Source organism: Petaurus breviceps, unplaced genomic scaffold (assembly GCF_028583685.1).
Source record: "Petaurus breviceps papuanus isolate PSGF00001 unplaced genomic scaffold, PetGlider_PUasm1.0 99, whole genome shotgun sequence".
Lineage (NCBI taxonomy): Eukaryota > Metazoa > Chordata > Mammalia > Diprotodontia > Petauridae > Petaurus > Petaurus breviceps.
The window spans coordinates 8473921-8488195 of NW_027187465.1; the positions used below are offsets into that span (position 1 = coordinate 8473921).

The following is a 14275-nucleotide window of genomic DNA, read 5'->3' on the forward strand; positions in this document are numbered from 1 at the left end:
CTAACCTCTCAGTGCCCTCAGGCAACTCTCTAGGTTTCAGAGAAAGTGCCAATAAGCACTAGTCAAGGGAGTTTCCTCATTGAGAATTCATTAAACTGGTGAAATCACAGATTGATGCCAATTATTATTTAAGAAGATGCCACAAGCCCCAGGCATTGCTGATAGAAGCTACTGTTACCATATAGAATTTCCTCTGGATTTGGCGAATGTGGCATTTACTACCTAAATGATGAGCAAGTGACTTCCCATCTCTAAAAGAGGGAAATTGGACTAGATGTCCCCTGGGGCCCCTTTCAGTTCTAGGTCTTTGATCCTAGGAACTTCAGACTGCCTCTCTCAACTCCTGCTCAATTATTGAGATACTTTTGTCTGCATTCATGGAACAATAACTGAAGTATTTGACCATTCACTGGAAGGTCTAATTGATATTGCTTTGTCATCAAAGATCTGGTCAACAATGAATGTCAAGAATCTTTATGCCAGGGGCAGCTAATGAATAGGCACAGTGAATAGAGCACCAATCCTAGAGTCAGAAGGACCTGAGTTCAAATCCAGCCTCAGACACTTAACACTTACTACCTGCGTGACCTTGGGCAAGTCACTTAACACCAACTGCCCTGTCTTCCCTCTCCAAAAAGACAAAAAAAAAAAAGAATCTTTATGCCACAGCTGACTTGGTCAAGGAAGTCAGGCCTGACTGATCTAAAAGAAAAGAGAATGGCTTGGTGGGGTGTGGAGCTAAAAGGCTAAACACCCAACGCTTGACCTTACCCTATCTCTAACAGGAGCATTCCTCATCCCTTATGCACTGATGGCTGTATTTGGGGGCATTCCCCTCTTCTACATGGAGTTGGCCCTGGGGCAATACCATCATATGGGAGTCATCCCTATCTGGAAGCACATCTGTCCTATCTTCAAAGGTGAGAAAAAGATGGAGGAAAGAGGAAGAAGGGGATCTAAAAAGGAAATATGGAAAGGCACACAAAAAAACTTTACTTAATGCCCAATTTTACTGAGTGGCTGATCTAGGGTGGTGTTGTGCATAAGGCATTGGAATTGGAGTAAAAAAAATCTAGGTTTTATTCCTGCTTCAAGCATCAATTATTAGTTGTGTGACCTTAAAAAAGTCATGTACCCTCTCTGGGCTTCATTTTCCTTAGCTATGAGTCCCTTCTTAATTTTGTTGTTGTATTTCCATTCCCTAGCACAGTGCCCAGTTCCTAGAAGGCAGACCTCCCACTCAATGATTGCTTAGTTCTCCTAACCCCCGTGGGGTATCTCTTCCCTGAGGCAGGGATTGGGTATGCTGTCTGCCTCATCGACCTCTACATTGCCTTTTATTACAACACCATCATCGCCTGGGCCCTCTACTACTTCTACTCTTCCATGGGCAGCTCACTGCCCTGGACCCACTGCCACAATCCCTGGAACACCCCAAATTGTACCAACTACTTTGACTACAGTAACCTCACCTGGAGCAACTTCTCTCACTCGCCTGCTGAGGAGTTTTACATGTGAGTGTGTCTGAAAGAGGATGCAAGTGGGGATCGAGGGCAGGAAATGAGGTGCGGAGGGGCTGAGGGAAAACTGGGTTGGAGAGTGAAAACCCATGGTACCTGAAAGGTCTTCCTCTCTAAACTCCCCAGTGATGTTGGGGGGCTGCCATTGAGTAAATCCCAAATAGGCTCCCCTCTTTGGAGGTCTTCAAGCAGAGACTGGATGGCCACTTGGGTGTGTTATAGTGGGCATTCCTTTCATGTATGGGTTGGATTAGATGGCAACTAGGGTCCCTTCTCTCAGAAATGAGAGAGAACTATGTTTAAGCCAGGTGTCAAAAGAACTTCCAGGCAATTAAAGCTGTTCCAAAGTGGAATAAGTTGACTCTGAAGATAAATGAGTCCCCTCTCACTAATCTAATGAGCTATCAAGTGAAAAAGGATTTACATGTCTTCTGCTTGGCCCCAGAGGGGAGAACTAGGAGCCAGGGGGAGAAGTAATAAAGAAGCAGATTCAGGCCTGATGTCAGAAAAAAACCTCCTCACAGTCTGATCTGTCCGCAAGTTGCATGGAATGCTGCGGGAGAGGGGTCCCCTTCCCTTGAAGCCTTCAAGAGATGAAACATTAGCTCTTGTTATCGGTGTTGTACGTATTGTATTTTTCTTTTCACTTTAAACATCTGTTGGTACATTTTCTTTCAACACAATAGGTATTCAACCAACAAGCCCCCAAAGATATTCTTTTACAGAGTACTCCAGTGTTCCAGTGGGCCTGAGAGTTTAGCAGTGTGGATATCCCCCTATGATGCAAATCACAGCCCATTCACTCCTGCTTAGCCCAAGCCATTCCCACTATGTTCTACCACAAATTGACTGCTTCATTCCCCAAAAGGCAGATGTTTTCTCATTATTAACAGAAAGTAGGGAAGGATCCTTTAACCAAACGGAACCAAGTGCTGAGTACCAAAATTAACCATAGGTTTGCTGCATCTCAATGTCCTTTATTCAGCATCATTTGGTAAATCTGAATTATTTGTATCCTTTTACCTTCACAGACCATAACTGGTCAGCCATTCCTCAGTTGTTGGTCACATATTTTGATCCCAGATTTTTGTTATCACAAATAACACGGCTATTAGCATTTTTGTGCTTTTGCAGTTTTGTTTTTTTTTTCAGAGGGGGGAAGGCAAGGCAATTGGGATTAAGTGACTTGCCCAAGGTCACACAGCTAGTAAGTGTCAAGTGTCTGAGACCACATTTGAACTCAGGTACTCCTGACTCCAGGGCCAGTGCTCTCTTCACTATGCCACCTACCTGCCCCTATGCAGTTTTTTTGTGTGTGTGCTGTCAATAATCCCACAGTATATGAAATTAAAGATTGTAAGCTAGAAGGGACCTTAGAGGTCTTCTCCTCCAACACTCTCATTTTACAAATGAGGAAATAGAAACCCAGGGAGACTAAATTACTAAATTACAAGGTCACACAAGGAATAAAGTGGTCAAGCTAGGATTCAAACCCAGATCCCTTGACTCCCAAGCCAGTGATCTTTTCCCTGTACCACACTATGCCATATTATGGAAGGTCCAAGACAAAGAGAATGAAGAATATAATTATTTTTTCTTGCATAAATCTGTATTCTGAAAGTGGACTGGGCTGCCCATGGAATCAATGGGTTGCCCCTCCCTGGCAATCTTAAAGAAAAGGCTGGATAACCATTTGTTGGGTGTGATATACAGGGCACATGTGTTCAGGGTCAGGTTGGACTAGATAGCCTTCAAAGTCCTGTGCTTCTCTGAGATTCTGTGAGTCTGTGATTTGGTTTTCACTAGCTCAGTGACCTTGGGTAACCTCTCTGGGCCTGTTTTTTTCATCTGTAAAACAAGAGAATTGGACAGCATGGCACAGTGGAAAGAGTCTTAGAATCAGGAAGAACTGGTTTCAGATCCCACCTCTGAAAAATTACTAATTGTGTGACCTTGGACAAGTCACTTTACCACCCTGGGCTTCAGTTTCTTCACCTGTAAAATGAGATAGTTGGACTAGAGGAGGTACTCTTCAGCTCCAGATCTGTGGTCCTCTCTAAGCCTCAATTTCCTCACTTTTAAAATTAGGTTGGACTAAGTAGTCCCAAAGTCCCTTCCAGATCTAGCTGAATCTATGAAACTAGAATCTTGTGGCCTCTTGATGTCTGTTTTTCCATCTGACAAATGGGAAGAACTCATACCTACTTGAGCTACCCCAGAAAATTATTTTGAGGATCAGGGGAGATCAGTTGAGTTAAATGAAAAAGTATAAAGCATTTTTTAAAAACCCCAAACCCTTCAAAGCACTAATTGCTTAGTGGGTGTGGTGGTCAAGGTTAACTCCAGTGCCCTAGGGTGATGTCAGACCTTCTAGGAATCATGTTCTATGCAGGGGATTCAAGATATAACCAACCCTACACAGCCAGGATAGGGGCAGGACACCGAGGATCTGTCCTTGGTTCTGATACCAACACTGCCCTCTCCTTATGACATTCTCCAGGGTCTCTCATCTCTAATTCCTGAAATTTTATGCTTAACATTCTTTCACTGTCTTGGAGATGGGTGGCACTCCAAGTCCTGGGACTCTTGAACACCCAGTGTGAATCTCCAACAGGCGGAGGGTCCTGGAGATTGAGAAGTCAGGTGGCCTGCAGGATCCAGGAGCCATTCGCTGGCAGCTTCTGCTGTGCCTTTTCCTCATCTTCACAACTGTCTACTTCAGCCTGTGGAAAGGAGTGAAGACTTCTGGGAAGGTAACTGAGCCCCCTCACACCCTGATCAGGCTCCCCCCAAAAAAGCCCAGATATAGGAGGAAAAAAAATAAGAATGGGACAAGAATAACCAGTATTTATAGAGCATTTTAAAACGACCAAGCATCAGATGCAGGATGACCAGGTCTCTGACACATCCTAGATGTGTGACCCTAGAAAAGTCACTTAGTTGCTAGGCAGCATGGCCTAGCAGACAGAGTCCTGGACCTGAATTGGGACTCAGGAAGACCTGGGTTAGGGCAGCTAGGTGGTTATATGAATGGAGCATTGGACCTGAATACAAGAAGTTGTTGTTTCATCATTTCAGTCACGTCCAACTCTGCGTGACTCCATTTAGTGTTTTCTTGGCAGAGATACAGGAGTGGTTTACCATTTCTTTCTCTAGCTCATTTTATAGATGAGGAAACTGAACCAAACAGGGTTAAGTGACTTGTCCAGGGTCACACAGCTGAGACCAGATTTGAACCCAAGTCTCTCTGACTCCAGACCTGACACTATCCACTGCACAACATAGCTGACCAGTCTTGGGCACTTACTAGCTGTCACTTAACCTCTGTCTGCCTCAGTTTTGTCAACTGAAAATGGTAATAATAATAATAAAAATCTATCTCCCAGGGTTGTTATGAGGATCAAATGAGACATGTTTTCAGTGCTTAGGACACTGCCTGGTCCATAGTAGGTGCCATATAAATGTTTCTTTTTTCTAAATCTCACTTCTGAAATTGATTAGCTTTGTTAACTTGGACAAGTCCCCTAACCTCTCTAAGCCTCAGTTTCCTCGCCTGTAAAACAAAGGAGTTTAACCAGACAAGCCTCTGAGGTCCTTTCCAACTGATTCTGAGATTCTTTGGGTGGGAATATACACTTTCTTGGAATATTTGCATTTCAGTCCTGAACAGTGGATTGAAAGGATTTATCCCCTAGAAGGAATTTTAGGCATTGTCTGAGGCCAGAAGTATCTTTTGGGACAGTTTCTGACAATACTTTCTCTGTCTTTGCTGACTCTGGACCCAGTAGGAGGGCAAAGCTCCCTTCATATGATATGCTCTGCTCCCAGTTCTCCTGCCACTGTATATATTGGTCCACTCCCAGATTCCTGCCTTTATCCTTCCCTTCCTAGGTAGTGTGGCTCACTGCCACCTTCCCCTACCTGGTGCTCTTCATCCTCCTGATCCGAGGTGCCACCTTACCTGGAGCCTGGAGAGGTATCGTCTTCTACCTCCAGCCCAACTGGGAGAAACTGCTGAGTACATCAGTAAGCCAACAAGTCTTTTTCTGGGTCTGCAGCCCTGTGCTGGGATTCAGGGCATTGGGAGTTAATGCCAAGTTCTGGGGCTGCCCCGCTTCTGATAAGCCTCTTTGACAGAATAAAACACCCAAACTCCAATAGCACAGTGCAGCTCTGTGCCAGGAGACTGTGGGATGCTGCTGTGCTTGGGAAAGAATGTACCACCCTCTCTTCCCTGCCCCTTGCCACTTCTACAATCACTGGTGTGTGTATGTGTGTGTGTGTGTGTGTGTGTGTGTGTGTGTGTGAGCCGCCACTGGACTGCACTGCCCAGTCATTCCATCCCTGTAACTCTCCTCAGAAGGCAATTGCAGTGATCAGCATTCAAGTATCCCCCTTTCCTGGTGGAATTTGAATCAGGGAAGCCAGTTAAGCCAGCTCAGATGGCTTTAGGAGGCCTTCTCAGGACATGAATTCACTAAACTCCCCCTACTCTTTGACCCAACAATACACTACTAGTCACATGCCACCAACGAAGCCAAAGATCAGACCTTTGAGGTCCCATGTAGACCAAAATATTTACAGTAGCACTGTATGTATTAGCAAATAACTGGAAGGAAAATTACCAGGGAGACTTTTTTTCTGATCCCCTTCCCCATTGCCCACTGCCCCTAAATGACTTTATATTTCTCAGAATCACTGAATTGAAGGGTACTACTTCAGCAACCATATAGTCCAATTCCTAAATTAAAGGAATCTCCCCTCCTTCCCCCCCCATCCTGGCCCAACATACCCATAAAATGGCTGTCCAGCTTGTACTTGTGACCCTCCCAGGACAGACAAGTCCTTCACCTCCCACAGGCACTTTGAGATATCTCTCATTGTTAGAAAGATTTCCTGGACATCTAACCAAAATCTGTCTCCGGGTTCTGCCTTCTAGGGCCAAACAGAGCAAATCTAATCCATTCTCCACATCGTTCAGGTTTCAGAAGACAGTTATTTGTTTTGTATCTATCCTGTAAATATTTGTCAGTGAACTTGTGTCCTCTGGGAAGAATTTAAGCTACCTGAGGGAAGGGACTGTTTTGGTTTTGTCTTTGTATCCCAGTCCTCAAGCTTACATTGTACTAGGGTTCAGAGGTGGGAAACCTGTGGCCTCCAGGCCACATGTTGCCCTCTAGTCCCTGAAGCGTAATTCTTTAGGACCAAGAGAGCCACAAGTGGCCTCAAGGCCACAGGTTCCCCACCTCTGTAACTAGGGGATGTAGCATTTGACTCAATTCAGCAAGTATTTCTATTATTAAGTCGGGGAAACCAAGACTCATGTGAAATTTTCCTGCCCTCAAGCAGCTTACATTTTATTAGAGGATAGGGAATGAGTATACAGAGAAGTAAATACAAGGTGACTAAGGGAGAGAACCAAGGCTCCATGACAAAGGGGAGCATTTAAGCTGAGCCAAGAAGGAAGTTTTGTGGAGTGCAGTCCAGATATGGTGTGGGGAGAGGGGGACAGCTTACACAACTATAGAAGGCAGGAGGAGGCAGGAGGCTATGGGAGAAGGCAAGGCAGGAGATGGTTCCTTCTGGAAGGAAAGCAAAGGGAAAGGGACCTCCAGAGATAATGGCCAGCTGAGTAATCCTTGGTGCTCCCCTGACAGTCTATGAAGGCTCCCCTGGGATCTCTTTCCCTCCTCTGATATTTGCTTTCCAATGTCTGCTACTCTGCCAGCTGTGGCTCGCTCTAATAGGTAGCTTTGACTTACAGGGTTTTTTCCTGAGAAGATCAGAGAGCCCCAAGTAAAGAGCTCATTATTCCTTCAGAGAAAAAAGAACAGACTTACAATCCTGGCCCTTAGAAATGCAAATGGAAAACTGAATTACACATCTCATTTACCAGGCTTGGCTTTATGTATGCCAGGGGTCCTGGCCCTTTTCTGTGAAGCCCATTGACAATGGATTTCCTGTCTGTAATTACAGTGGGACTGCATTAGAGAATTTTCATTATAAGTAATCAGCCAGATATACATTCTAATTAAAACTTTCAATAGCAGACCTCACAAATAATGCACTTTACCATATGTGCCCCTCCTCGAGTCTTTCAACAACTTGAGGGTCTCTTTGTATCCAGCCCCAGGAGAAAGAGGCCCAAGCCCTCTGACTCTCAGCTCTGATCTGCCTCCCCTCTTTATACCTACCACAAGTGCCTGGATTGAATTTGTGAGCTGCATTTTAGAGGGCAAGGGAAGTGGCGACCAAGAGGAAGAAGATGCTAAAGGAGAAAAGGAGGTGAAATCGAAGAAAGTCTATAATGGATGGCACACACAAAATATAGAAAACATCAGAGAAAGGCTTCTGGGACATTGTTGAATAGGTGGGACTTTTTCGGGAGATTTGTGGAAAGATTAGATGGGAACCTTTCAGAGAAAAAGACTTGGATAGGCGGTGGATAGAGAATCCACAGCATTGAGGTCATGGAGCATGTTGAAAAACGCCAAGTATGGCCATCCCTACTGGGGTCCTAGGATAAGCCTCAGAGATGGAAGAGACCTTGAATGTGGGGGCGCAATGAGAGGATCATGGCAGGGGAGACTTGAGTTCAAAACTCAGCTCTGTCATTAACCATTAGGTAACATTTTCTCTCTCTTGGGTTGGCTTCTTTCTCTGTAAAATGAGGGAATATGTCTAGAGAACATAACCAGCATAGTGAACGGACTCAAGACCATACCATAGGAGGTATGGTGGAAGGAACTGGAAATGATTAACCTGGGAAGAAAGAAGGAGAGAAAGAACATTTACTAAGCTCCTACCTTGAGTGTGCACTGTGGCAAGACCTTTGCAAATGTTCTTTCATTTCACCCTCACAAAAATCCTGGGAAGTGGGTGCTATTTTGACCCCTATTTTACAGTTGAGGAAACCAGGGCAAATGGAAGTTAAGTGAATTGCTCCTGGTCACAGGACAGTCGGCATCTGAGACTGAGATTTGAGTTCAGGTTTTCCTAATTGCAGTCTCACTGCTTATCCACTGGGCCACCCAGAAAGGCACATGAAAGATGTCAAGTAGCTAGAAAGTTATAATGGGTAAGGGAGATTACGTTTGCTCTGCTTGGTTCAGAAGAAGCAAGGGTAACATTTGTAGGAAATTTCTGTCTGCTATAACATATATACATATATATGTGTGTTATAATATATACACATGTGTGTGCTATAACATGCACGTGTATACATGTGTGTATATGAGTATATGTATTTACATATGTGTATATATGTATATTGTGTATATATATCATAATTATGAAAGCTTCTCAAAAGTGGAATGTAACATATGTGGATCAAATTAAATCATATGTACAAAGAATTTTGAAAACTTTCAAGCTCAATAATTGTTGTTATTATATAGTATATATGTTATATAGTACAGTATATAATATATATGTAGGTTCATGAGAGTTCTTCAGGTGGAGGCTGGATGACCATTTGTCTGGGGGATCCTTTGAGTTGGGATCATTCAGTTCAGTTTGATTCAAAAAGAATTTTATTGCACATTTGAATAATCAACAAGCATTTTTATCAAGTATCAACAACATTCCTGGCACTGAAGATATAAAAACAAAGAAAAGAAACAATCCCAGTGAGTCCAATAGGAGCTCCTGGTGTAGGCACACAATACAAATCAACCAATCGATAAACATTTTTTAAAATATTACAGAGACAAAAGTCAAATAGCCTCTCCCCTCAAGGAGCTTACATTCTCCTGGTGATCTCTGAGGTCCCCTCCCACTCTGAGATCTTTTGTAAAGCCCTTCATAGAGCAGAGCAGGGGCCCTCATTCATTCAGAGAAAGGGGTTATCCCCCCAAAATGCCAATCACACAAAAAAGGCTCCCCCTCCATATCTCCCCACTTAGGTGGTAGCAATGGTGTATAGTGGAAAGGAACATATGAATAATAATAGAGAGACCTGACTGCAGGTATGGGTTCAGTCCCTGACTGGCCAGGTGGTCTAGGCAAGATGGCAGCTTGCTATTTTGAAAAGAGCCCAGGATCAGGAGTCACAAGATGAGAGTTTGAATCCTGGCTTTGCCACTTACTACCTGTGTATCCTTGGGCAGAGGTCTTTCAAAACCTGAACAAACAGGGCATATTTACCTTATGACCTGATGATGTCTCCTTTTGAGGGGGGATTTAGCTGCCTTCACACATTTGAAAGGCAGTTCTATGGAAGAGGGATTGCACTTGTTATGCTTAGCCCCAAAAGACAGACCCAGGCTCAGAGGGGCAGATTTAAGCTGCAGAGGTTGGTTCAAGCTTGATGTCAGCAGAAACTTCCTAACAGAAAAGTCTTAAGGTGAAATGAGCTGCTTGTAGAGAGGGTGGGTTCCTTCTCACGGAGGGCTTCAATCAGAGGCTGGATGGTCACTTGTCAGGCATATTGGAGAGGGGATTCTTGTTAGGTACAGGTTGCGTGCTCCTGAGGTCCTTTCCAACTCTGAGATTTTGTGGTTCAATGGAATTCTCTCCAATTAAACAGTCATTAAGCATTGATTTTTTTACAAAGGATTGTCCTAGGCTCAGGTAATATGAAAATTAAAATGAAACCATCCCTACTTTCAGAATTTACATTCTGTTGGAAGACATGACATCCAAATCAAATCAATTCAACAAGCAATTATTAAATACTCGCTATATACCAGACACCATGCTAGGGACTGGGACTACAAAGACATTTTTTAAAGGCCCCTGGCCACAGAGAGCTTATTTTCTACTGGATGAAATGATAGATTTATTCAAATGAACCTTTCTCAACTGAGTACAGACACAATTAGCTGTAAAACCCTCACTGATACTGGTCTGGAGGATGAATCTTCTTGGGAGGGAGGAAGCTCTCCAAATGCTGATTCTCCTCCCCACCATCCTCCGCCCCAACGTCCATGACCTTCCACTTGTCTTACCAGGTCTGGGTCGATGCTGCAGCTCAGATCTTTTTTTCTCTGGGTCCTGGCTTTGGAGTCCTGCTTGCTCTGTCCAGTTACAACCAGATTAACAACAACTGCTTCAGGTGAGGATGCAAAGCAAGGCCAATGTGACTGAATTTGTACAAGATTAAGAGGAAGAGGAAGCCAGGGACTGAAGGTGGTGGTGAGGTCCAAAAGCTCTTCAGGTGCTGGGTTTGGAGTCAGGAAAACCCAAGTCCAAATTCTCCCCCACATTCATACCATCTGTGTGACTGTGGGTAAGTCACATCTTGAGGCATGAAGACCAACCAGTAAGCTAATGTGACAGTCAAGGTGTGAGCTGACCACCAAGGTGGCAGCTGTGTGAGTGGAAAGAATGGGAGAAATCAATGGGTAAACCAATTTGGTTATTGCAATAGTCCAGGCAGAAGGCAATAAGGGCTTAACTAAGGTTGTTGTGACCACGTGAGTAAAAAAGAGAAGACACACATATGTACGAGATGTTATGGAGGCAGAATGGGCAAGATTTGGCAACTGATTAAGTGGAGATGGTTAAGGGCAGGGAATGACTCTGAGGTTGAGAATTCTGGTGACCAGGAGGACAATGGTGCCCTTGATAGAAACAGGCAAGTTTGAATGAAAGGCAGGGTTAGAGAGGAAGATAATGAGTTCTGTTTGGGACTCAATAAGATGCCCACCTGGCATCCCAATAGAGATGCCCTACTGGCAGTTGCTGATAAGGAAAGATCTGCAGAGAGATGATCATTGAACCCTTGGGAGGTGATGATATGAACAAGAGAGAGCACATCGCTGCTGTCTGCCTTTCTATCTTCCACCGAGGCCTTAAAGCCTCAAGCATTTCAAGAGGAGGCCATTTTGGCCTCCTCCCCAAGCCCCAAGTCACACTCAGGCTTTCTGACTTGCAGGGATGCACTTATCACCAGCATGGTGAACTGTCTGACCAGCTTCCTCTCTGGGTTTGTCATCTTCACCGTCCTGGGCTACATGGCAGAGATGAGGGACATCAAGGTAGAAGAAGTGGCAAAGGACAAAGGTCTGTATCTCTTTTATATTAATCTACCCTCCTCAGCCCAAGAACCATGACCTTCACTGGCTTGATAAAGAAACCAACCAACAAACAAAAAAGAAACCAACGAACGATTTCAGTTTCTCTGCTTTTATTACAAAGAGATTTTGGACTTGGGAGTTATGAGACTTAGGTTTAAATTCTGACCCTGACACTTACAAGCTATGTGGCCTTGGACACGCTGCTTAATCTTTCTAGCCCTGATTTTCCTCATCAGTAAATCAGAATAGTACTTGTAAGCCACTTCTTTCACAAAGTCATTTCAAGAAAAATGCTTTGTAAACCTTAAATAGCTATGAATTAGGATAATTTTTTACTGCTGCCCCATTCTCAGCTGGACTTGGTAAAGCAAGTTGCCTACATGCTATGGTTTGAGGGGCACTGGAAGTCCTCTTACTGCTGAAATATGTCTCTCAGATCCCTACCACAGGGTCTGAAATTTTCACTTGGAGTCATCCCTTCAGATAAAGACCTCAGATATTGTGTAAACATTACTTGTTAAAAATAATAGGTCAACCCATGACAATTTTATTACAGATTAGTTCACTAGATTAGGGTTTGGGGCCATGCTTTTTTGTGAGCATGACTTTTAAAGAGTATTCCTCCTATAGAAACTCCCTCCAGCAAAGTAAATCAGGAATTTATAGTCTTGGAGAGTTGTCTGGGACACTGAGAAATTAAGTGACTCACCCAAAGTCACACAGCTAATACTGTCAGAGTCAAACCATAAACTCAGGTGTTGGACCTCTAGCCAACTTATCAAGGCTGGTATAGTGTTAAAGATACTGGATAAGGAGTCAGGGGACCCACCTCAAACACTTACTGGCAATGTGAACCTAGACAGGTACTTAACCCTTCTGTGGCTCAGTTTCCTTATCTGTACAATGAGAGGATCAGACCAGATGACTTCTGAGTTCCCTGACAGGTCTGGGTCTATAATCCTAAGATCCTCTCTGTGTATCAATTCTTTCTATCCAAAAAATAGAAATAATAATACCTGTTCACTTTCAGAAGGTTAGAGGAAAGATCAGGTGACATTGCATGCATGAAAATGTTCCAGGAAAAGCTTCAAAGTGCTAAAAATAATTAGTAAGAATGGGAATTCCAGTTTCTTGGTGGGGGAAGGGAAGGGAACAATTGACTCTTATCCAGATCCTATTTCCCCCTGAGGCATGTGTATCAGAAGTGGGCCCCTGGAGTTTCTTCCTGAAGCTTTTCTCATCATCCACTGAAGGAGAGTTTTGTCCTCTAGAAATTGGTCCAGAAGCCACTGGACTCTACTTGGAAAAATAAGAAAGGGAAAAAATGATCTTCTCATACTCTTTGCCAGGTCCCAGCCTCCTCTTTATCACTTACCCCGAAGCCATTGCCAACATGGTGGGATCCACGTTCTTCTCCATTGTATTTTTCCTTATGATGATCACCTTGGGATTAGACAGCACTGTGAGTAATTTTGCCTGGCTTTGGGAGGGGAGAGTAGAATCTTGAAAGGGTTTCTCATGCATTCCTCTGCCTTTGGGAAAGACAGGTAAACTAGGTGGTATAGTGAATAGAGTGCCAGGCTTGGAGTCAGGAAGACCTGAGTTGAGTGACCCTGGGCAAGTCACTTCACCCTGTTTGCCCCAATTTCCTCATCTGTAAAATGTGCTGGAGAAGGAAATGGCCAACCACTCCAGTATCTCTGCCAAGAAAACCCCAAATGGGATCATGGAGAGTGTATCAGCAAGCACCCCAGCATCCCCAGGGTTGCTGCCACCACAGGTTCTTAGATCTGCTTTGCTAAAGGAAAGCAACTCAAAATGGGTTAACACGCTTACTTTAATCGGTCAAACACATATCGTTTACCTAGTTCAGGGGAAAAAGGTCAGCACCCTGAACTTCAGAATACACAGACAGAATTATCAAGACAGAGAAACAGATCAAGTAGACAGTTTCCAAACTGTCCAACCATTACATCCATACCAAATCAACATCTGGGTTTCAACATTTGGGTTTTTCAAAGCCGGGGGACTCTCAACAACGGCTTCCCAAGTTTCATCTGATCAAATCACAGAACACTTCTCAAAGTAACCCCCCAAAACAAAACTACACATCAGGGCTTATATAGCCTTCTCCTGGCTCAGAGAATGTAACAACCTTATTGACTCACTGGCCAATCAAGAAGTATCTACTGAAAAAAAAGCCTCCCACCCCAGGCTCCAGGTGCACTTTAGCCTAGAGGCAGGAAAGATCTTACAAATTTACATTCCCATTACAGAGAGTCAGATGCAACTGAAATGACTGAACAACAATTAATATACTTATCCTGACCTCACACTAATATTGTGGGTTCCAGTTGAGCCCATGTGCTGTCCATCTGTCATCTTTTGCTCTCCCCCACATAACTGACCTTTTCCAATCATATTTTCTGGATGGTATAGTTTAAGTCACATCTTGCACTTATGAATCATCATTGGCATTGGTCCTATTCACCCTCTCCATATGACAAGAGACCCTCTGGGTTACCAGGTCTCTCTCTCTCTCTCTCTCTCTCTTTGTCTCCCTCTCTGTGTCTCTGTCTTTGTCTCTCCCTCTCTCCTCTCTCTCTCTCCTCTCTGTCTCTCTCTCTCCCTCCCTCCTATCTCCCTCTCTCTGTCTCTCTCCCTCTCTCCTCTCTCTGTCTCTGTCTCCTCTCTCTCTTTCTTTCTCTGTCTCTTTCTCTTTGTGTGTGTCTCTCT

At 44.0% G+C, this 14275-nt stretch overlaps 1 protein-coding gene across 1 annotated transcript in view; it reads left to right on the forward strand.

Moving 5' to 3' along the window:
• LOC138156179 (sodium-dependent serotonin transporter-like) overlaps positions 1-14275 on the forward strand; it is a 32276-nt gene that overhangs the window by 6622 nt on the left and 11379 nt on the right. Inside the window, exons 2-8 of the mRNA XM_069081389.1 lie at positions 786-920; positions 1295-1514; positions 4135-4273; positions 5412-5546; positions 10472-10575; positions 11398-11525; positions 12889-13001. Coding sequence (XP_068937490.1) covers positions 786-920; positions 1295-1514; positions 4135-4273; positions 5412-5546; positions 10472-10575; positions 11398-11525; positions 12889-13001 — 974 coding nt within the window. The remainder of the gene's footprint in view (positions 1-785; positions 921-1294; positions 1515-4134; positions 4274-5411; positions 5547-10471; positions 10576-11397; positions 11526-12888; positions 13002-14275) is intronic.